The sequence below is a fragment of the Eubalaena glacialis genome, chromosome 10 (genome assembly GCF_028564815.1).
Source record: "Eubalaena glacialis isolate mEubGla1 chromosome 10, mEubGla1.1.hap2.+ XY, whole genome shotgun sequence".
Lineage (NCBI taxonomy): Eukaryota > Metazoa > Chordata > Mammalia > Artiodactyla > Balaenidae > Eubalaena > Eubalaena glacialis.
In genome coordinates, this window is record NC_083725.1 from 116597107 (window position 1) to 116622321 (window position 25215).

General features: G+C 38.6%; 1 protein-coding gene across 1 annotated transcript in view; it reads left to right on the top strand.

Moving 5' to 3' along the window:
- The window catches only part of TOP6BL (TOP6B like initiator of meiotic double strand breaks), a 91768-nt gene that overhangs the window by 44867 nt on the left and 21686 nt on the right, over positions 1-25215 (top strand). The window contains exons 5-10 of the mRNA XM_061202128.1: positions 6475-6558; positions 7744-7799; positions 8537-8608; positions 10115-10310; positions 18081-18231; positions 21423-21569. Of these exons, the coding sequence (XP_061058111.1) occupies positions 6475-6558; positions 7744-7799; positions 8537-8608; positions 10115-10310; positions 18081-18231; positions 21423-21569 (706 nt within the window). The remainder of the gene's footprint in view (positions 1-6474; positions 6559-7743; positions 7800-8536; positions 8609-10114; positions 10311-18080; positions 18232-21422; positions 21570-25215) is intronic.

Consider the following 25215-nt stretch of genomic DNA (forward strand, 5'->3'; position numbering starts at 1 on the left):
GAGAGAGCCTTCTGGTGTCTTTTCCTCTTCTTACAAGGACACCAGTCCTATCAGATTAGGGCGCCCCCCCTTATGACCTCATTTAACCTTAATGACATCCTTAAGGCCCTGTCTCCAAGTATAGTCACATGGAGGCTAGGGCTGCAACAGATGAATTTTGGGGGATACAATCCAGTCCGTAAGAGGTGTGGCCTGGGCTTTGGAATATTTTTTAAATCCCAGATGATTCCTAATGTGCAGGTAAATTTGAGAACCACTGAAGTAAACCATTATTTGAATTTGGATCTCCTGAAAAAGAAAATAAAAATGGATTCCCAGTGCAGATCTTATTTAGATACATTTTTATTAGGTTGGTTTAAAGATCTTTATTGATTTATTTGTAGCCCAGATTTATGAGAGTGACAATTGAGTTCTCCATTCCCTTTAACAATTCTCTGATCCCCTATCTTGTCTTCCTTTGAACTGGTGGAGACAAAGAATTAGAGTACTTTAAACGTTCTCCCAAAAAGCACTTGGGAGGCCTTTCTCCATGTTGGAACAATTATATCCTTCTTCTAAAAGGAAATGAGTATGGTATCGGGACAAAAGATATCCGTGGCTGTGCCATATCTTGTTTAGGGGAACGAAGGGTAAACAATCTGGAGCAATTAATGGTTAGTCAGCTCTAAAACTATTAATGTCAAGTAGCAATAAAAAAGCTGATTTCAGTGAGCCAAGGAAAGTAGTTCTAGAAAAGGAAATCATGTGTTTTAGCCAGTCTGAACAAACAATGGTAATTCTTATACCTAACATATATATTATTTAAGCCTCCTGACAACTCTATGAAATGGATAGGACAAGGATTATCATCACCCCATTTTACAGATACAAGAAGACTGAAATTCAGAGAATTTGACTGACTTTCCCAAGGTCATACCAAAGTTAAGGACAGAATTAGAATCTGAACCAAAGTCTTACTCATATTGATCAGTGCTGTTTCAATATTCATTCATTCACTCAGAAACCTGTGTTTGTTCACGACAGCTTCACTGTGCTAGACAGAGTCCCAAGACGTGTTACTTGATCCCAAGGAACTTGGACTCTAAAGGAAAAGATAGATAAGTAAACAAATAATTACAATGCAGTGTAATATATATCATGATAGAGGTAAGCACTGATGCTGAGGTAGCCTAGAGGAAGGGTACCTAACCCAATGGGAAGTTGTCAAGGTCTAGAGGTCTTTGATGAGATTGAAAAACAGATTTTCTGGGTATAAGAAGTTCAGAGACTTGAAAGAACAAAAATTTGTCATCAGTGTGATAAAGTTTCTTTCTTTTTTTGTTTTGTTTTTTGTTTTGTCGTATTGCAAGAGCAGTGTTTCCCTCAGGAAAATCAAAGTGTGCATTTAGAGTACAGATAATTGACTTAATCAAGGTAGCCACTATTAACATCTTGGCGCATATTTTTTCACATACGAGTGGGACATTTTAGTTTAAGCCTTCCAGAGCAATACAGTTCCAATCTATGGCCGTGGAAGTAGGTGGCTGGAAATGAGTGGAGGTCAAGGTCATTGGAGTTGAGGAGGTCAGAGAATTATGAGACCAAATTGTTGCTTAGACTGGTCATCTGTTTGTATGTGGAAGTCAGCCAAGATGATGGCAGGACTTAGAGTACAGAGGAGAACTGTGAGCTTATAGAGTACAGAGGAGAACTGTGAGCTTAGTGCCCAGTAATCAGTTGGTGATAGGTGGGGAGGGGTAAGAGTAGGATAACCTAAGAGGAACAAGGATTTCCTGAAAGCATTTGCTCTATTACATCTCATTGTCTCTGATACTGTGCAGCTATTTAAACTATTTTTTAAATAAATTTATTTATTTATTTATTATTTATTTTTGGCTGCATTGGGTCTTCGTTGCTGCGTGTGGGCTTTCTCTAGTTGCGGCGAGTGGGGGCTACTCTTCGTTGCAGTGCGTGGGCTTCTCATTGCGTTGGCTTCTCTTGTTGCGGAGCGTGGGCTCTAGGTGCACGGGCTTCAGTAGTTGTGGTTTTCGGGCTCAGTAGTTGTGGCTCACAGGCTCTAGAGCACATGCTCAGTAGTTGTGGCGCACGGGCTTAGTTGCTCCGCGGCATGTGGAATCTTCCCAGACCAGGGCTTGACCCGTGTCCCCTGCATTGGCAGGCAGATTCTTAACCACTGCGCCACCAGGGAAGTCCCTATTTAAAAGATTTTTGAATGAAGAGAAAAAGGGGAGGTTGTGAAAGATTTCATCATACACGTATATCTCAACTGGGAAGAAGGGTCAAGTGGCAAGGTTTATAGCAAAGGCTAGGGAATGGAGACCTCCATGAAAAAGCAGTAATAAATGATCCACTGCTTTGGGCATGTGAGGAGAGCTAATTCCAGGGAAGACTGAGGAAAACTTCATTTAAGAGAGATGCTGGTTTTATGTTTATGCTCAGTCAGTCCTGCATCTTGGAGTCCATTAGGCTGGATAACATGTCCTTCCAAAAACAATTTGATTTTGCAAGATCTTCTTGACGGATTTATCCATTTTTGTATTTATTATTGCCATGATACAAAATGATAAAATGGGTAGAGATATACATATATACATACAAACCTATCTATCTATCTTTGTATTTCTCTATTTCTCTATTATCTGTCATCTATCTACTTACCTATTTAAGCAAAGAGAGAGAGAGAGAGACAATGACTTTCTTTTAGAAAGTCATATAGAGCCCATAACCGCATAAGTTCATGTTTGAAAATATAAAACAGCTCCTATATTCTATCATATGATTAGACTTGTATTTAAAGGCTGAAACATGTGATTCAATAGTAGTTTCTGCTGCCCAGGGCTGGCAGCATATGTTTTTTCCTAACAACACATAAGTAAATTCACTGCTTCTGAAGGTATGTCAGGCCTGGGGTACTGGGTTTCTAACACCCAACTGTAAAAGGCTGTAAAAGACTGTGTAGTGTCTCTTTCTTTCTTTCTTTCTTTCTTCCTTCCTTCCTTCCTTCCTTTCTTTCTTTCTTCCCTCCTTCCTTTCTTTCTTTCTTTCTTCCCTCCGTCCTTCCTTCCTTTCTTTCTTTCTTTCTCTCTCTCTTTCTCTTTCTCTCTCTCTTTCTCCCTCTCTCTCTCTCTCTCTCTCAATAATTTATGAGTGGATCTTAAAAGGAGCTATTTGCTTTGTGTTAAGTATCCTCCGCTGACCTGACATTATGTCACTTTATCTTCTCAGTCTGGATTAGTGCCAATCGTTCTTGTGTATTTCTTTAGCATCTCTTATATATTTAAATCATAAAGCTTCTTCACATTGTCATATAAATTATTTATTTTGTCTTTCTCTTCTACTTAAGTGTAAACTCTTCAAATTCAGAGATTGTTTTATTTATCTCTGTAAGCCTAAGTACATGATAAGCGACATTAAGTGTTTTATCAGTCAATAAGTACACATACATATTCAGTAGTCATGTATAAGCATTGCCCATCAGGCTTCATAAAAAATAATGATAGATTACGTAGTATCTGATTCAGATAGCTATGTGTACAGAAAATGAACATTCTTGGAGAGGCAGCATTTCATAGTGAAATGTGGGCTCTGGAGTCAGATCTAGGTTTGAATCCCAGTTCTGCCACTTAATTAGCTATGTGTGACCTTGGACAAATTAATTCGCTTATTTAGTCATTATCCTCATCCATAAAGTGGGGATATTTCCTACTTGTATATAAACTGCTTGGCATGTAGCAGGTGTTCAGTAAATGGTAGTTCCCATCCTTACTAATTGTAGACCCTCTCTGGTAGCTGCTCAAGGAACTTTCACTTACTTGGTTGCCTTACTGCTAGATATAATTAAGCCCTTTCTGTGATATACCCTATAATCACTAAAGTTACAAAAGTTTGAAACTGTTCCAAGAAGTTTTTTTGGAAGTGTTAAGTATAGGAAATGCTTTAAATGGAGACCATTGCTTTTCTACTATTTGAACATTTTATAATAAAAAATTTTAAAAGAAGGATGTGACTATGGTATGTATGCTGCAATTACTGTTTAACTACTGCTGTTTACATGTGTGAATAATCCTAGATTTGTTTCCAGAATTTTCTAATAATCCCCATCCATTTTTCTAATACTTTCAAATATTTTATAATAGTTTTTCTAATTATCCCCACCCATTGCACAGTTCTTTTTTTTTTTTTTTAAACGACAGTAATCATTTATTATGTCTCACAATTTCTGTGGGTCAGGAATTGGGGCGCTAAATTTTTGTTCAGGGTCTCCCATAAAGTTGCAGGCAGATGTCAGCTGGGGCTGCCATTGCACAGTTCTTGATCTCTCTTTCAGTGTACTTATAAAAAGTATTATAATAGCTTATTCTTCTTTATTAGATATTTACATGTTTCTTCTTTATTGTGTTATGAGATTTTGGGGTCTGAGACCGTTTTTCTCCTTTAATATACACCTAGTACATGGCTCTGTGTTTTCTGAGCCACTAATAAGGACTTACTGGTTGGACTTCCCTGCTGGTGCAGTGGTTAAGAATCCGCCTGCCAGTGCGGGGGACACGGGTTTGAGCCCTGATCTGGGAAGATCCCACGTGCCGCAGAGCAACTAAGCCCGTGCGCCACAACTACTGAGCCTGCGCACCTAGAGCCCGTGCTCCTCAACAAGAGAAGCCACCGCAATAAGAAGCCCGCACACCACAATGAAGAGTAGCCCCTGCTCGCTGCAACTAGAGAAAGCCCGCGCGCAGCAGTGAAGACCCAACGCAGCCAAAAATAAAAATTATATAAATAAATAAATTTATTAAAAAAAGAAAAGAAAAAGAACTTACTGATTTCTGACTCTATTTCTTCTTCATTGACTTCTCCATTTTTTCGGAGACGCATTTTAACTTCGGTTTTAGGGACACTATATTAAATATAGTATAGGAAAGTGGTTAATACTAAAGCTTTGGAGCCAGATCAGGCACACCTTGGGAAAGTTGTTTAACCTCTTTGAAATTCATTTTTTTAATCCATAAAATGTAGGTTATATGTACCTAATAGGGTTTCTGTGAGGGGTAAATGAGGTAATATAAGTAAAATATTTAGTACCATTCCTGGAATAGAGAAAGCCCTCATTAAGTGATAAATCTTATATTTGTATGGAGGTATCAGGGTTTATTGGAAAGAGCATGGACAATTGTTGTTAGATAGACTTAGGGTCAAATTCTGGCTCTATTACTGAACATCTTAGGTAAGCTGCATAACTTCTCTGAGCCTCATTTTTTGTTTTTTGTTTTTTTTGCCGCGCTGCAGGGCTTGCAGGGCCTGCAGGGATCTTATTTCCCCGGCCAGGGATTGAACATGCGACCTTGGCAGTGAAAGCTCGGAGTCCTAACCCCTGGACCTCCAGGGAATTCTGAGCCTCATTTTTTTTTTAATTAAATAATTTATTATTATTATTTTTTTGGCTGTGTTGGGTCTTCGTTTCTGTGCGAGGGCTTTCTCTAGTTGCGGCGAGCGGGGGCCACACTTCATCGCGGTGCGCGGGCCTCTCACTGTCGTGGCCTCTCTTGTTGCGGAGCACAGGCTCCAGACGCGCAGGCTCAGTAGTTGTGGCTCACGGGCCTAGTTGCTCCGTGGCATGTGGGATCTTCCCAGACCAGGGCTCGAACCTGTGTCCCCTGCATCGGCAGGCAGACTCTCAACCACTGCACCACCAGGGAAGCCCCTGAGCCTCATTCTTTTAAATCTATAAAGAGGGGATTGTAATACCTGACTTGAGGATTGTTGTAGATATAGCACCTGCACATTGCTTGCCACATAGTAGGCATTCATCAAATGGTATCTATTATTGTTACCATGTCTAACATATATTTTCAGATTATTCTTTGGTCCTTAAAACAGTTTTGTGAGGTTGAAAGGCTAAGTTTTATGCCTGTTTTGCAGATTAGGAAATAAGGTCCAGAGAAGTTAAGTGATTTTTTTTCATGATTACTGAAGTAATTTTTATAGAGCCAGTATTAGAACACAGGTCTTCTGACTTTTGAGCTTTCTGCTTTACAACTTTTCCTTAAATATAAATGTTTGGATGAATGGATTAAGGTTTAAAAATAGGTTCTTTTTAGTGCCTGCTCCTTTGACTCCACTCAGATTCTTAATACAGATTGACCCACATTAGAATAGTAAAGATAGAGTTACTCTTCTCAGCTCCAATCTAAATTACTTTTAAATTTGTTCCAAAAGGTGGTTTTGAGATTGTGGGTTTTACTCCGATATTTGTTCACATCTCCTGAAGTTCCATGAAATAGGTACCTTAGCCCAAGAAGTGATGGCTATTAGGTTACCTTTGGTGTTCAGTTTTCAGACCCAAAGATGTTTCCCCTTGGATGTCTGAAAAGCTTTCTGAGGTGTAGTTACTTTTATAAAAAGAAATACCATAATTTAATTCACTTGTGCTCTTGGGTTTGTGTATGTGCGGTGGATGTTTTTGTTATGTTGTTACAGGTTCATGAAAAGCCCAGAACTTTGGTGACAGATAGCCTGGTTATAAGGAATTTTTTACGCAAAGTCATCACTGTGCTCCCCAAGGTAAGCTGTTCTTTTGCACAATAACGGTTCTCTTGTTTAAGTCATATGTTTTTAAAAGACCTCTACTCTGTAGGGCATGGAAGGATCTGATTGGTCCTCTTTCTTTTAATTACAATGATTAAAAGTTTTAATATTGAATTGATTTGGTTCCTGTATCCCTAAGGCAGGCTTGATGTTGGTCATGTGACATAGTTGAGAGCCCTTGGATATAGAGAGAACTTTCTTTTGGGTTCTTATTTTCACTGCCTTACTGTTTTATTGTATCACTCTGGATACCTCGTTTCCCTCTTCTGTGCTTCATTTTTCTTTTAAACCTGGATGATAAACTTTGCTGATTATCTCCTTTTTTTCTAAAGTGACTATAAGAGCAACTAAGGAAATTTTGATAAAATACTTTGAACTCTGGAAAGCTAAAATTTTTATTATTACCTGTAGTTTGATATGTTCATAAAGTTGCACACAATTAAGTATGCTATATAACTTCCCCTTTTTTTCTTGCACATTTCCTACTTTTTCTGTCTTAAGCAGGATTCAGTACTTAATTGTTTGCCCGTCATTCTTCCAAGTGCTCTCCACGTACTCACTCATTCAACCCTGCCAACACCGCTTGTGCAGTAGGTTTTATCATCATCATTCCCATTTTATAGCCAAGGAAATATGGTACAGAGGTTAAATCACTTGCAGGGCCAGGATTTGAAATGAGGCAGTCTGGCTCTAGAGTTCCTTATTACCCATTATATTATATAGAAAGAAAAATAGAGGTTGAAGGTATAAAATAATTAGAACAGTGAAGTAAATTGGAAGGAGGACATAAGAGATGGGGATAGGGGAAGAAAAAACGAAGAAAAAAGCATGGAATATTCCATGTATGAAAACAATGGAAACAATAGAGAGAAAAATTGATAATTCATTTAAGAAGGGGAGAAGAGATACATTAGGAGAACAGCAGAGGATAAAAGGGTAGTATTTCCTCATAATTTGTGACTACTTGGAATTGTAATGTAGAACGCAATGTATTTAAGATGCAGAATTTGAACACAGACAAGTGTTAAGTATGTTTAGGGAAAGTGCAATGGAAAAAAAAAAGGTGATACAAAGAATATCTTCTCCTTTAGGAATTGAGTATGGAAATTTTTAATCCCTATTCTGGTTCATGTTAAATATCACATCCCATTTATTTTGCAGATTAGATTTAATTTTAGTGTAAAGGTGAATGGAATCCTCTCCATGGAGATCTTTGGGTAAGTCCTTAATCCATGGCTTAAGTTTATGTAGTGGCTCTACAATTTTTCTCAGTCATTATTGTCCTATTTCCAGTGGGTTCACAGTTTGATTTCTTGACTCGAAGTCACTTTGAAACTAATTTTCTGAGACCCCGCCCCCCCACATTTTCTTATTCTAGATTAGTTCTTTTTTTAATAAATTTATTTATTTTACTTTTGGCTGCGTTGGGTCTTTGTTGCTGCGCTCAGGCTTTCTCTAGTTGTGGCAAGTGGGGGCTACTCTTCGTTGTGGTGCGCAGGCTTCTCATTGCAGTGGCTTCTCTTGTTGAGGAGCACGGGCTCTAGGCGCCTGGGCTTCAGTAGTTGTGGCACACGAGCTCAGTAGTTGTGGCTCGCGGGCTCTGGCGCTCAGGCTCAGTAGTTGTGGAGCACAGGCCTAGTTGCTCCACGGTATGTGGGATCTTCCTAGACCAGGGCTCGAACCCGTGTCCCCTGCATTGGCAGGCAGACTCCCAACCACTGTGCCACCAGGGAAGCCCTCTAGATTAGTTTTTAATGAGTAAGTAGATTAAACCTTTCATGACTTTCCCTTTCACTAGAATGAGAAAACTTAAAAATAGACATTTTCCCCATGGTTAATTGGTTACTAAATTTCAGTAATCTCTGGGGTTGGTACTCATGGGCCAAAATTTGTAAGAGGCAGAGATTGGTTTTAGAATCTTTGAGATATGGCTTAGCTTTTCTTTGCTTTGCAGGGCAGAGAATGAACCTACTTTGAACCTGTCAAATGGAATTGCTCTTGTCGTAAACTATCAGCATTATGTGAGGTGAAGGGGAAAACATTGTTGTCCCTCTCCATGTTTTACTCTCTTACTATGAGTATGAATGTGGGCAGAAATTGAAAATGGTCTCAGTTGTCAATTCTTAGTGCCAAGTGTCAGATTCTCTAAGAAAATTGAAAGTAAAAATTTTAAGCTATCTGTATTGAAAACTATTATTATTCCTGGCTCCTTGAATATATTCTAATTGACCTGAGGATATGCATGTTCCTTCTCCTCTCCATGCCTTAATTTCTTCTGTAAATGAAACAAAACAAACCCTGCTAACTCCAATCCCATTTAGACATGAGAAGAGAGGAATGACTTTAAAGATTACTTGAACTCTTGGCTAGAGAGATACTATGACTGCAAAGGAATTCTTTGTATATTATTGCTTGTGTATTAGCATTTTGCATAGGTTTAGAAATGATCTTTCTTCCCACCTCTACCTTTTTCAGACTGCAAAAAAATCCATGGAGGAGGTGGAAAATAAATGGAATAGAACCCTGGGCTTTGCCTTCCTGTACTATCCAATTACCACAGAACCCAAAGTGAACATGAATTATAGCAAGAAAATGCCTAACTTATGTTTAAGTCCAACTAATCTATTCTTTATTCAGTAGTTTCTGCCTCCACTTATATGCCCTGAATCAACACTGGTAGTCATAGGATCTTAAGGCTTGAAGAGACTGCCTATGGTTTTTCAGTCTGTTTTCTTACTTTTGACCAAAATTACCTCCCAGGTTAGACTATGTTTTATTCTTTAATATCTGCAGGACACAAAACCCCCACCCCACATCTTTCTTTAGTAATCTTCTAGCATCATACAATCCCTACAGGCAGACAGCTTGCTATCATAGATTTACTGAAAGAGTTTAAGCCTCTGAGTCAATGTTTGTGGACATATTTCCCTGGGTGACCTGATTAGTTTAGAGAAAGGGGGAAAGGTTCATTAACATTTCTTTTCTGTTTAGAAAAGAGCTGTTGGAAAGTAAGCAAATACCAAATTTCACTAGATTCTTTCTAGGAGAGAAAGATGTCCCAATTTTTTCTTATTACTCCTATCAAATAGTAACCTCAGACTTCTTCAGGGGAAGGTGTAGCATGTGTAAAAGCAGAAACCTAAGTATCATGAAGCCAGTTTTAGGCCATTTGTGATTCAGGGACCCCTGACCCCCACCCCCACCATGCTGATCTTTGAATGATCTTGGAAACTTCTGCTCAGAACCATAGAGTAATTTTAGTGGAGGGAATATACTTTTGAGAATATAAAACTGCCATTAGTGACAGCAAAAGCAGGAGCCATGCTATAATTCCTGAAATGCCAATTTGTCTACTTTTTCCATTCCCTGTGATTCACTGAGTGGGACACAAGTTACTTATACCAACAAAATTTATATGGTGGATGATATGGTTATGCATATGCTAGAGGTTATAAAAAGAATTTTGAATTCCCTTTAAAATAATTTCTTAAGAGGGAAAAAAGCTAAATTTGTCTTACCTGTTTTTTGACAGTACACCAAAATTTGGTACAACTGAATTACTCTGCAGCAGAATCCATCCTGTGCTAGGACATCCAGTAATGCTCTTCATCCCTGATGATGTGGCTAAAATGGGCTTGTTGGGGGAGCTGATACTGACTCCAGCTGCTGCTGTCTGTCCTTGCCCAAAGGTCTTTTCCAACCAGCTGAATAGGATTTCTTCAGCTTCCATATCCTTTCGATGACAGAGTCCACCAAAATGTTCAAATTCATTGTCTTTGAAAATGGATTTTTATATTTCAATTCTAGAAAAGCCTCTAGCATATAAACTCTGTATCTAGAAGCTGGTACGATTTGTATAAAAACAAAAATCCAATATGAAAGCTAAGCTTGAGAATTTTTCCAAGAAACTGAAAACTATAAAATATGACACGTGCCACACTGTTTTCATATAATCCAGTATGACTGAAGCATGGAATAAATGGTGCAAGAGGGAGAGATGAGGCTGGAAAAGTAGTTTGGAGTCGAATATGGTGGATCTTGAGTGCCACACTAAGGAGTGTGAACTTTATTCTCTATATAATGGGAAACCATTAAATGTTTTAGGAATCTCTAGCAGCCTTGTACAGGATGGGTGGGAGAGAGACGTCGGTAATCACTAAGTAAATAAGTAAGTGAGCTGGGCAAGAGCTATTAAGTGCATGAATTAAAAGTGTGATGAGCATGGAAAGGAGAGACTTATCACTGGAAGGAATCAACATGATGAGGTAACCAGTTCATTGTTTGGCTAGGGAGAGATTAGGGGCAGAGAATGGCTAAAGTTGATGTCAAGAACTCTATATCCAGAATACGCAAATTTATAGAGACAGAAAATAGATGGGGAATGATTCTCCTGGGAGTGATAAAAATGTCCTAAAACTGATAGTGGTGATGGTTGCACAACTTTTTGAATATACTAAAACCAATTTAATTGTACACTTTAAAAGGGTGATTTGTATGATATGTAAATTAAATCTCAGTAAAGCTGTTAAAAAAGATTTCCATAGATGGCCGACAGAATAATGATACTGGCAACAAGATGGAAATTATAAATAGCAGATCTGAGGAGTGAAGAAGATTAGTTTGGCTTTACATATGTTGCATTTATGGTGCCTGCAGGACATCCTTTAAAAATGGCAAGCAGCCATATAGAAATTTTGGTCTGGAATTTGGAAGTGGTCAGATTTAGAGATATAGATTTTAGAGCCTCAGAGTTTTCTCCATAGGTACCTATAGTATAGTATAGTGCTATGGCTAGAGCATGACACAGGAGTAAAAATGCTAGATTCACCACTAATTAGCTGTGTGACTTTGCACAACTTACTCAACCAGCCTAAGCCTTTACTTCCTCAGTTTAGTATGGGGATAATAATACCTACTTCATAGACTTATTTATTTTCCCTTGCAAAGGTTTCTCTTGTTGTTCTTTTGGGATTTGTTTGTTTTAGGGTTAACTATATAATAATCCATGTGAAGCTCCCAGCATATTGCCTGACACATAATATAAGTGTTTGGTAAATGTTCAGTATTATTATGATTATATGATTGAAGCTGTAGGAGTAAAGGAAGTTGTAGTAGAGTATAAAGAACAAGAACAGAAGAGGGCCAAGGTCCTGGTATGTTAAATGTCAGCTGAGGACGTCTTTAAGGAGGAAGAAGGAGCCAGGATAGTGATAAACGCTGTGCATGGACATTTCATATTTTAAAACATGCTTTTTCTTAATATCTAGATCATACAGAAGAGTATAAATAAAATATGAAAGTTTCTCTTCGTCCTCATCCCATTCTCCAGAGGGAATAAGACAAATTTTCTATCCTCTTGGAGTTTACATTTTCATGGGAAAATTTAATAAATAAATGGATGTTAGGTAGTGATAAGTGCAGTGAAGATATAATAATGTGGGTAAAGAGATAGTGATGGGGATGTCATTTTAAATATTATGGTCAGTGAAGACTCCAGGTAGGTGATGTTTTAGTAAAGAGAGAGAGCTAACTATGAAAACTGGTGGGATTTCAGTTTCTGAAAATGGCAAACTAGGTAATTTAGACCAACCCTCCTAATGAAGACAAAGGCTGGATGAAATACCAAGACATCATAAAAGTATCTAACAGCTAGTGAATAGGGAGGAATTTCTGGGCCCTGATTTAGGAAAGAAAGGAATTACAAAAAGCTGAGCCCAGCACTGAGGGCTCTTTTGCCCTGGTGTCATTTGCCAATTAGAGCAAGCAGCTGAGAGACTAAGACAACTTCTGAATCAATGCAGGAGAAGAAGGCCAAAGAGTTCAGGGCCTGCTCAGCTTGGGAGTGCTGTTAAAGACACCTCTTGTTTTGGACAGGGATAACTAAAAGGCTATACTTTAAGGAGTAAGGTGAACCTGAAATAAACCATCCTTCAGTGGTGTGCATTTATTTTGGGGGGTGATTTAGGCAGGCCAGAAAATCTTAAACTTTGAAATTGGTTTAAGATGATTCTAAATTTCTAAGTCTCCCAGATGCCTTGTAGAAGCAAACAGAAATTCTTGCTAGAGGAAGATAACTGCATCTATGCTTCAAATTATTTAACAAATACTTAAATATAACATCCAGCTCCCATGTGCATGCACACATTAACATATACACACACACACAATCAGGTACAAGAGAAGACAAGGAGGCGTGAACAAGAGCTAACAAAAACAAAAGCAACAGCAACATGCGCTGGGACTCCAGATAATTGCTAATATCAGACACTGATTTTAAAAATAAAAAAAGTATGCTTACTATGTTTATGAAAATGAAAGGCAAGCTTAAAAATTTTGCCAGGGAACTGAAACTATTAAATGTGACATAATTTTAAAAAGAACCAAACAAATTGTAGAACCAAAATATACAATAACCAGTATTGAAATTCAGTAGGCAGGTTTAACAGCAAATTAGACACAGCATAACTGAATTTGTGAACTGAAATATAAGGATAGCAAAAACTGAGCAAAACAAAGCAAAGTGAGACAAAGGACGGAGAATACAGAAGAGGTAAACAGTGAGAGGAAACAGTGAGACATTCTAATGTACATTTAATTCATGTTCCAGAGGAGAAGAGAGAGAAAAATGGGGCAGAAACTATATTTGAAGAGTTAATGGCTGAAGCAACTAAAACAGATTTCAAGCTGAACAATCAAGCAGGATAAATAAAAAGATATCCACTCCTTGGGACTTCCCTGGTGACGCAGTGGTTAAGAATCCACCTGCCAATGCAGGGGATATGGGTTCAAGCCTTGGTCCGGGAAGATCCCACATGCCGCCGAGCAACTAAGCCCGTGTGCCCCAACTACTGACCCCGCATGCCACAACTACTGAAGCCCACGCGCCTAGAGCCTGTGCTCTGCAACAAGAGAAGCCCCCATAACGAGAAGCCCACGCACTGCAGCGAAGAGTAGCTCCCGCTCGCTGCAACTAGAGAAAGCCCGTGTGCAGCAACGAAGACCCAACACAGCCAAAAATAAATAGATAAATAAATTTATAAAAAATATATATCTATATATATCCACACCTTCTAGAAGATCAAAGACAAAAAGAAAACCTTAAAATCACCCAGGGAAGACAGATTTTCTTCAAAAGAGAAACTGACAGCTGACTTCCTCATACCAACAGAAGGTAGTAGAATAATAGTGTTAATGTCCTGACATAAAATAATCATCAACCTAGAATTCCATACCCAGTAAAAATATTCTTCAAGATAAAAGGTAATGAACCTACCTATATATTATATTACTGTCATAATCCATACAAGAAGAAGAATTAATTCAACTGACTAGAACATAGTATTTTGACTGTACATTCTTGGTGGGATATTCTAAGGATGAAATGAACTGCAAAGAACTCTTAAAATTCATTAAGTGGTCTTGATTCTTAGTAGTAATATTGGTATTATTATATTGAAATTGTGTGCATACTTATGTAAAAACAAATAAGTAATTATGTTAACATTGTTAGGAACCAAATTTTTTAGCATAAGATAGAAGATATATGAGTGTAAATTCAAAGAAATAAGAATTTTTAAAAGTAACTTTGAGACAGAATTGAAAATACCAATGTGAATCCTCAATTTTTCTGACTTTAAAAATTATATATTTCTTAGCTCTATCCACTAAAAAAACCTTAGAAGCAATGAACACTGCTGGTACTCAGAATGTGTTCTCTAAATACCACTGCTCACTAAAAAGGAGAAGTGGCTGATTCTGGGCCTAAAGTAGAAATGTACAAGATGAGCTGGGTATCTTGTTGGGCCAGAAAGCAAGGAAGTTATCAAAGGCCAATGAGATTGTGTCAAAGGATTTAGGAACTTCCACTTCCAGCCATGATCAAATAACAGGGACTGGATTTATTTTCCTACCTTGAACAACTAGAAAAAATGGACAAATTATATTAAACAACAGTTTTCAGGTATTACACAACAGATAATGCAAGACAGTGGTTCTAGAAGGAGGAGAAACAAGTGAACCCTGTGTTTGCCCCACTGTACTGTCTAGAGAGAATTTCCAGGCTACAACACCAGGAGGGGATACCCAACTGGAGTCTGGTGGATCTCTCTGAGTTGAGGAGACAAAGTTCAGAGTTCAGGGAGGTCTAGACAGCTAGGATTTATAGAAAAGAGTACTGAAGAGGAAATAAATACACAGAAATAGAGCTCCAGACAGAGGAGAATCCCTGGAATGCACACAGAGCTGGGAATAGTTCCTGTTCCTATCAGGCAGGGTGGAAAGCCTCATACTTCTTAAGGCATGAGGTGGAGTCTTAAGAAGGCTTTGCCTGAGTAGTGGGGAAAAGTTAGCCATAGCCTACAGGATTCTCTAGTCCCACATATCAAAGCTTAAATGTAAGACCAATAAGACTGAAACTGTTTCCAAATAACTTTACAGTGTCCCAGAAAAAAAGTTCAAGAATATTTATAGGAATACAAAAATATTCTGCACCCAAAAAGGTAAACTTCACAATGCTGGGCATCCAATAAGAAATTACTTGGCATGCAAACAAGCAGGAAAATAGGGCCTATAATGAAAGAAAAATTTCAATCAATGGAAGCCTACCCAGAAATGACACAGGTGATAGAATTAGTAAACAAGGACATTAAAACAGTTATAACTGTATTCCATGTTCAAAAAGTGAGAGTAAAGATTGAACATATTAGGGACTTCCCTGGTGGCACAGTGGTTGAGAATCCGCCTGCCAATGCAGGGGACACGGGTTCGAGCCCTGGTCCGGGAGGATCCCACATGCTGCGGAGCAACTGAGCCCATGCACCACAGCTACTGAGTCCGCGTGCCACAATTGCTGGAGCCCGCGCGCCTGGAGCCCGTGCTCCGCAATGAGAAGCCTGCGCGCCGCAACGAAGAGTAGCCCCCGCTCGCCGCAACTGGAGAAGGCCCGCGCACGGCAACGAAGACCCAACGCGGCCAAAAATAAATAAATAAAAATTAAAAAAAAAAAAAGATTGAACATATTAAATAAAGAGATGGAAGAGATTTTTTAAAGACCCAAATTGAACTTCTAGAGGAAAAAAATATAATTTTCAGGATGAAAATAATACTGAATGAAATTGATGGCAGATTTACACATTGCAGAAGGAAAGATTAGTGAACTTGAAGACACAACACTAGAAACTAACTAAAGTGAAATTAAAAAAGACTCTAAAAAAATAAACAAAGCATCAGTGAACTGTGGGATAACTTCAAGTGGCCTAATTCAGGGATGTGTAACTGGAGTCCTGCAGGGAGGCAAGGCAGATAAAACATTTGAGGAAATAATGTTCCCCAAATTTCCAAATCTGATGAAAACTATAAACCTGCAGACCCAAGAAGATCAATGAACCCTAAATGTAAGAAACATGAAGAAAATTATATGGTGTATGATTACACCATAATCAAATTGCTTAAAGCCAGTAGTAAAGAAAAAATCTTAAAAACAGCTAGAGATAAAAAGACACATTACATATTGCGGAACAAAGATAAGAATTACCACAGATTTCTCACTGGAAACAGTGTAAGCTAGAAGAGAATGGAGCAACGTCTTTAAAGTAATAAAAGAAAAGAAAACTGGTAATGTGGGATTCTATACCAAGAGGAAATACTTTTCAAAAATGAAGGCATAAAATAGATAACTAATAAGAACCTGCTGTATAAAAAATAAATAAAATAAAATTCAAAAATTCAAAAAAAAAATGAAGGCAAAATAAAAAATATTTCAGATGTACCAAGGAGACCTGTATTATAAGAAACGTTAAAGGAAATGCTTTTGGCGGAAGGAAAATGGTACCAGATGGAATTCTGGATCTACTCAAATAACGACGAGCACTGGAAATCATAACTATTTGGGTAGATATAAAAGATTTTTGCCCTATTTAAAAAACCTCTTCAAAAGATAATTGACTGTTCAAAAATATCAACAGTGTATAAGACTTAACAACGTGTAGAAGTAAAATGTGTGACAATAGCACTGAGGCCAAGAGGGGAGAAATGGAAGTACATTGTTGAAGGATTCTCATACTATACATGAGTGAACTGTTACAATATCACTTGAAGGCAGACTGTGATAAGTTAGAGTTGTATACTGTAAAGCCTAAAGCAATCCCTAAGTTAATACCACAAAGAGTTATAACTAATAAGTCAAAAAAAGGGATAAAATGGAGTTATAAAAAATACCCAATCCAAAAATAGAAAAGAAAAAAAAAGGAAATAAAATACAAGGAACAAATAGAAAACAGGTAACAGGATGCTAGATTTAAACTCAGCCATAACAGTATTCATATTAAATGTAAATAGTTTAAACAACCCAATTAAAAGACATTCACACATTTTGACTCTTCAGATATTCCACTCTTTGCAGCACCTAAAATCTCCCCTGGCTCTAAACAGTGAATGTGTTGGCCTCAGCTAAAGTGTTAATGCCTTCTTGGATTTGTGATGGAGACTTCATTTATAGGCACTGCCTCCCTTTGCTCTGTTGTGACTTTCAGTAATGCCCCAGTGCCTACTGGGTAAGGATTTTAATCTTCACACTTAATGCCTCATGTTTACCCTATGAAAAAGAGGATGAAAACAGAAAGATACAGGAAAATATATATTCTGGTCTTATTAGCCTTGGTTCAGGGGACAACAGAGTTTAGGCAGTGGTTCTTAACTGGGTGTTTTTGCCCTCAGAGGACATTAGGCAATGTCTGGAGACATTTTGATCCTTATGACTGGAGGGAGAGGTGATATTGGCATCTAGTGGGTAGAGGCCAGGGATGCTGCTAAACATCCTACAATGCACAGGACAGCCCCACAATAAAGAATCATCTGGCCCAAAGCGTCAACGTGCCAAGGTTGAGAAACACTGGGTTACAGGGAGGGTGAGGGTAGGAATGAGAAGTCAAGAGAAGGAAACCATTTAAGGGCCTACCTTCCTTAGTCTTGGTTAGAGAGTAGGTTGCAGAAGGTGAAGTGTTCCCCTCTCAATCTGAATATACTCAAATACTTACTGGGAAATATTCCTTTGTATATACTTTTATTCTAGAATGTATCACATCATATTACAGTTTACTGGTTTTTACATGTGTCTCCCATACTATAAATATAACTTGAAGGTAAGTATTAAATCTGTATATTCATCTTTGTATCCCCAGAACTTAGTACAGTGTAGTGTTTAGCCTGTGGTACCATTCAAACCTATGATTTAATGAGTAGGAGCAGTAAATAAACGAATTGTCCCAATACTATATTTGTAGCTCACACTCATTAAACCCAAAATAAATTCCTGGGGATTCTAGTGGATCTATCTCTGGCACCTCACACCTATCCTTAATGTGGAAAAGGCTTAATATGTAATCGCCTAGCACACTAGTTTATTTCTGAGAGTGTGAACCAGGTCAGTGTTGTGTTTGTTTTATGCATATAAATACAGTTATAAAAAACTAAAAATTTGCAGTTTTCTTTAGCAACTATACATATTTCTATATGGACCTTCAGGTCTGCCTCTGATATTGCCAAATCCGGAGCAGCCAACTTCTACTATCTTCAAAGATACCTCTTATTTCATTAACTGGAAGAAATACCACTTGTGTATGGTGCCCAATTTGGATTTCAATTTAGATAGAGGTAAATCTCTCTCTCTTTGTTTGCATAGGAATAAAGAACTCTGCAGAATATTAGAGAAATGCAAGGAAATATAAATAGCAAGTGTATATAAGAATAGGGTCTAGTGATCTGATGGCTTAGGTTGGGGGGTACAGGTGGGAGTCTGGCTAAGTTTGAGATTCCACATGAAGTGAGTCAAACAGGTGTCAACAGGCAAAGCCCCATCAGAGCCTAACCATTCTGGCATTACGTGTTGATGCTGGTTCTCCTCATTTCTACTGCCTTCTCTATTCCTGGCCCTCTTGATGTAGTCAGTGGGCCTTCGCCTTCCAGGGACTTGTTCAGAGGGTTTCTATTGTACCTTAATCCATCAACTCTGGGGTTTTAGAAAGGTTAGTAAAGTTGCAAGGACATCTTTGAACTATCGTGGAAGAGAAATATTTCCCAATGAAATGAAAAAATCCATATAAAATTACTTAGAAAAATTATAATACTACGTAAAAGCAAGGCAGGAGTATAAACCATATAGTAATAAACCTAGGAACCTGACTGTACTATTCATATAGAGCCTAACCACATTGGCTTTGGGTGAATCATACTGAAAGTTGGATGCTTAATAATTAGACCAACAAATAAAACTGAGAAATAGGAATATGCAACCATGAGCTGATGTCTAGGAGCTTTATAGTCTTGAGTTTGACTGTTGTTAGCTAGAATCCTTTGAAATTTAGAAGGCAGTCTGTTCAACTGGATCCTGAGGAAGTTCACCAGTAGCGAGGAGGTATTCTAGAGTTGTGACTGGTATGAGAAGATTGAAGCCTGCCGGTATAGGGAAGTACCTCCGGGGGAAAGATAGAATCTTCATCTTGGAAGTAGGCCTCGTGGTAAGACACTATTTCTTGAGTAGGTAGTTATTCCAGAGGGTGGAATGAAAGAAGAGTGTCCTTGGGCTTCTGGAGGTAAGCGGTTTTGTGAAGAAAGAACGTTTGGTCTTAATAAGGCTGTGGCCACAGCTGTGGGCTGCCCCTTAGCACTTATATGGGGCCATCAATGAGGGTGAAGTGCTTTCCTTGCTCCCTTGGGTAATGGCTGCCTACCGCACCACCTCGCCCAATGAGGGGGAATACCTACTACTCCTCTCCCCTGGCAAACTGTGGAAGATGTATTAAGAGAACAGTGTCCCCTAATGGCTCTGCTATTGTACCAAAGAGAGCCTTTTGGAATTGGTTTGGCTTTTATCTTGGGGGGGTGTGTGTGAGTGTCTGGGTACCTGAGTCCAAATCCTGTTCTCTCTTCCTGGTTTTAACCCTCGCTAGGAGGGTCTTAGTAACTTGAATGGTGATTCATGTTCTTCTGAAAGTGAGGCAAGTGAATGTGAGTGAATGATATGTATTATTGTCTATTACTGTTATTTGTTTAAACTGAATTGGCTATTTAGAAACTGAAAAAAATCCCTGTAAACGTCCAAGATGGGACTCTTCTGACGTTCTAAAAACTGGTTTTTGCATAGGCCTTAGAGGATGTTAGCTTTCTAGAAGGAATTGGTATTTCTCTTCCTGTGTCTTTGAGATGTAAATAATCTACCTGGGCTCTCAGGAACTTTAATTACCTGTGATCCCTGAGAGTGAAGAAAAAAAAAAAAAAAGGCCTTTTTAAACTCTAGCAAGAAAACTGTGAGATCTCTGTGTCCATATAAATAAATGTGTGTCTATGTGTACCTTATAAATATAAGGTGTCTCTGCCTCCAAATGGCACTGCCAAGATTGGTTTGTGGATGAGCTCTGTTTAATTGGCTTAAGAGAAATTAAGCGCTCATATAAACTCTCAGAAATATAAAAGAAACTCCAGAATGAATTTCAGTTTGACGTGATATGGGAAATATTCAGTACTGAATGGATATCTGGTACTGAAGCTAGCTTAAACTTGTTGGTTTGATTAATATAGACATGTCTTTAGAGTCATCAGTGTTAAATATAATACTTCTGTTGTACCTAGGCTTATTTTGAGATCAAATAAGACCATATTTGTTGGCAAATTTGTCAGCAAGGAAAATATCTTGCTATGATGAAATTTTAAGTAAATGTAAATGAGATAAGCGCCTTTAGGTAAACTCTATAGGAATAATTATGTTTTGGGAATGTCTATCTAGAATAGTTTCTCCAGATTTTGATAACCATGTTCTGCCTGCTGTCTGCCACACACAGTAGGGTATCACTCCAGGACCTTGCTTCAGACATGTAAGATCCCCCTATCCATTAAACCATTGATGTCTCTGAAAAAGAAAATAATAATAATTTTTGGTCTTAACAGATGGGATGTCATGCCATCAGGATTTTTTAAATCTCGAGGGCTCTCCATATCTCCTTTTCTCTTTCATTTTTATTTTCATGCTTTGTTGATTTCCTTCATTTTTTGCCAATTTGTGATGCCTAAACTTGCTCAGTTAATTTTGGAAATGAATAGCATAGAAAATGTCCGCACATGTCACCTTCCCTCATTACAGAACCAGGATCCACATGGAGGTACTTCTCTATATGGATCTGGATGGAATTTAGGACGATAGTGATTATATTCTAGAAAAAGACCATAGGGATCAGATTACTTGGGAATACAAATATTATATAGCACTGTGGTTAAGAGCACAGATTTTGGAGTTAGTCTAAAACAGTTCCACCACTTCCTGTCTCATGTTGGGCAATGTATTTAACCTACCTGTGCCTCTTTTCTTACCGGTAAAAGAGCCTAAGACTATGTCCCATACCATAGTGTGGTGAAGTCTGAATGTTGAGATAGTACATGCCAAGAATTTAATGTGGTACGTGGCACATGGTAAGCATTCAATACAAGTTAGCTGTTATCATTATCATTACTCTTACTAGCTATACCTACTTTTTACTAGCCTCTTATTAGTGATACCTACCTTAGAAAGTTACATGAGGAGTGAATGAATTTCCTGTATAATACTTCCCAGTAAATTCTAAGGAATGCTGTTTGGTTTGCATTTTATACACCCAGTTGTTATTTTGATGTTCTTCCTGTGAGTCACTATTATTTGCTTTTATCATGTGGGTAGAGAAACAGATTCAGGAGGAGAAGGGAGTGTTCAAATTTAGATTTATCTCAGATCCCTCTTTGTTTGAGGTATAGGTTCTTTATTCACTTAGCATTTTGAAGGCTTTACTTAGGATACTCTGTAATATCTTGTCCTCTAGATTTGGTGCTTCCAGATGTGAGTTATCAGGTGGAATCCAGTGAGGGGGATCAGACTCAGAATATGGACCCCCAGGGACAAACTCTGCTGCTTTTTCTCTTTGTGGACTTCCACAGCGGATTTCCAGTCCAGGAAATGGAACTCTGGGGTAGGTATAGGAGAGTGGGGCTGCCAGCTTGGGTGTGCTTAAATGTTAAGAGAATAAAGAAAGGAGACTTTACATGATGCATAAATCTGAATAGATGTGTTTCTGTAAAATAACTCATTTCAATGAAAAACCTTGCTTAAATAAGTTAAACAAATTATATGCTCTACGGGAAAGATCTATATCTTGAAGCCTCACTTAGATGATGACATTCCCAGATTTGGTTGACCAGAAATCAGCAGACACTTCCTGTTGGTCCCTACAGAGTATATTACCTTAGATGGGTAGTTCTCAACCTCAGCTGCACAATATATTACCTGGGGAGCTTCTAAAAAATGCCCAAACCTCACCGCCAGAGATTCGGATTTCCTTGGATTGAGGTGGGCCTCAGGTATCAGTATGTTTTTAAAGCATTTCAGGCTTGAGAACTGTTCACCACCCTACTGCTTTTCCAAGTGGAATCAAGAAAAGTTATCAGTTTTACTTGGCCTTAATGCAACATCTCAGATTGAACACGAGGAGCTGTGGGAGTACATTGGTATGAATGGCTTTGTGTGATTGCCACATCAACCTCTGGAAAGGGAGAAATTGTCCTTATTCAGGCATACAAATGCCTTTGGCATTTATCTAGCAGATAGGTGATAACCTGTTATCAGAAGGTCTCTCTGTTAGTGGTAAAGCAGTGATTTCACTGTTCTGTGGTCCATGAAACACATGCATCAGAATCACCTGGAGTATTTGAAAATGTGCAGCTTCCTGGGCAACGATTAACTCATTGTTTTGCTAATGTAAAGATCTGGTATGGCTCAACAATATGCATTTTTAACAGGATTCTCAGGTGATTCCTAAACATAGTAAAGTTTGAAAACCACTGAGTATGAGTATGAGAGTTGGCTTATGCATTTTAATCCAGTAAAGCCTGAGACATAAATTTAAGTGTTTCTCAGTGCCCTCCTAAACTTTGAAGGAAGAAGCAAGAAGTGGAGCTTATAAATGTCTGGGGAAATGTTCACAAGCCTTCCTTTTGGTGTTCCTGATATGTTTTTGGGTTATTCTTTCTTTGTGGGCGACTGTTTTTTCTTGGGACTTTACTCTCTAGGCGTTCCAGTGCTATTTGGTGTGGCCCTGCTTCCACTGAGTCATAGAGAAATGAGACAGCTTACAACACCAGATCAGAAGACCTCACATTGCTGCCAACTATTTGTTGAACCTGTGGGATTCTTCCTACTGCCAGCCTTCCATGCCTCTCCTACCTTTTTCCATCATGTATATATTCTTTAGGAGAGAAGCACTGCTTTCCAGGGCTCTGGCTTGTAACTCTTTTATTTGAGGAGCTGGTGTTCTCTGGTGCCCCACTGTGTCCATTCATTAAGGCCCTGGAATGGGAACATAGAAGAGACCCAAACTAATGAGGCTTCCAGCAAGGAGGTCAAAGGTGAGAATGCCTAGGGCTATTATCCGACCTGTGCTGGCATGGACAAAGACTCATAAGAGAAGCAGCTTAGTATGGTGGAAAGGACTTCAGGGTACAATCAAGAGACCTGGGTTTAATTTTAGTTCTGCTACCAAATTCCTTAATGATTTTTTGGGAAGCAAGTTGCATAATAAATCATCCGATCCTTCCTTTTCATATATTTAACATGAGATTGTTAGACTAGGTGCTATCAAAGGCCCTTCCAAGTCTAAAGACCCTCTTAAGATGTAAGATCTGCTATCTTTGGCAGTATTTTTTTTTTTTTTTTTAAGGTTGGTCTGCTAGAGGGAGCACCATGTTCAGTCTTCCTTAGGATGACATAAAATCTGGTACCACATTCTGAATCCTATTAAACATACTTCCTCAGAAACCAGGGTTACCTATCATTATTATAGTACTGTGAGAGTTTGTACACCTCTGTTTAGCTTGACTCTGAAGGCCTGCAGCATCTCAGGTAGTGGTACTCAGTACTAGTTAAACAGAAATCCATCACTGCATTAGTAAACATAGTAGTTATCTTTTAAAATTTCCTTATACATCTGAGAGTTTAGGACTAGCCTTTGAAGAAGATGCACCGTAAGGGTAGGTAGGTATAGATACATGGATATAGATATATGTAGTAATTTTATTTTCTTTTCCCCCTCTTCTTTCTCAGATCCTTGAAAGCTTTCTCCAGAGCTCCTTTTAGGAAACAGCTTGTGCAGAACTACAGTCTGTTTCCATGTGTCTTAAAAAAGAAAATCACTTAATTGGCCTTCTGCCTACCTTGTCATGGTAACTTTTCTATGATTAACTCATTTTGCCACAGTGTTAAAGGCATCTGGTGGTATCAGCAGTTTTAGGGATGAAACTATAGCTTTTTAATTAAATGTCTGCTTTCAAAGGGGCTCCAACTGATTTCTTAAGGCTATTCTTAGGACCAAACTATAGAAAATAGTAATCCACATGATATCATAGCAATAGCGATATTTTCTCTTTGAATATTGCAATGTACATTTCAAAACACTTTATATATATTATCCCAGTTTATCTGCACAAAATACCCATGAGAGCAGGTGGTATAAAGACACTTTCTGTACTAAAATGAGAAAAGTGAAGTGACTTGGTCACTATTAGTTGATAGTAGAATTGACGCTAGAATCTATGTTCTCTTGATTCCAGTTCCAGACCCCTTTTGAGCAGAGCAATTCTTCCCTTCCCTTCCAGGAAAGCATCATGGTGCCTTGTGGTAGAAAATGTTCCTTCTGACTTGCATTTTTTTTTCTGACTTGCATTTTAATTGCAGCCCTGAGAAAAGCCAGCCAGTCTTACCTTTGAACAGACCATACAGGGAGTAGAAAAACACTGAAAGAAGAAAGATTAATTAAGAAGCATTTTCTCCAGGTGCCCCAAAAAATAAATTTGTCTTCCTGTATTGGTTGTATCAGGATCATCAATGCTGGCATATTGTTTAATGATGTATTTTGCCCATCGGTCTCACGTGTTAGCTTTTCTGAAGGATGCTGAGCAGTGGTGCCTATGGTTACTTTATCAGAGATAGTCCCTCATTTAAAAAGACCTTATACCAGCAATTCTCAGATTGTGAGTTTTAACTTTTTCTTTTTTTTAAAAATAAATTTATTTATTTCATTTATTTACTTTTGTCTGCGTTGGGTCTTTGTTGCTGTGTGCGGGCTTTCTCTAGTTGTGGCGAGTGGGGGCTACTCTGTTGCGGTGCGTGGGCTTCTCATTGCGATGGCTTCTCTTGTTGCAGAGCATGGGCTCTAGGCACGTGGGCTTCAGTAGTTGTGGCACGTGGGCTCAGTAGTTGTGGCACATGGGCTCAGTAGTTGTGGCTCACAGGCCCTAGAGCGCAGGCTCAGCAGTTGTGCTGCACGGGCTTAGTTGCTCCACAGCATGTGGGATTCTTCCCGGACCAGGGCTCGAACATGTGTCCCCTGCATTGGCAGGCGGATTCTTAACCACTGCGCCACCAGGGAAGCCCTAAACTTTTTCTATACCACAGCGTATCTAAAAGGATTGATACCCTGACAGTAGCAATGGCTCACCACCACAGTGATGCTCAAATAGGAACAGAGTAGAGTTAGACATACTCTCCAGGTTTTTCCTTTCCTTTGGGAGCCACCAGTATCATTGTTTATAGTATATAGCATATATTTCTGTTTCTGATGTGAA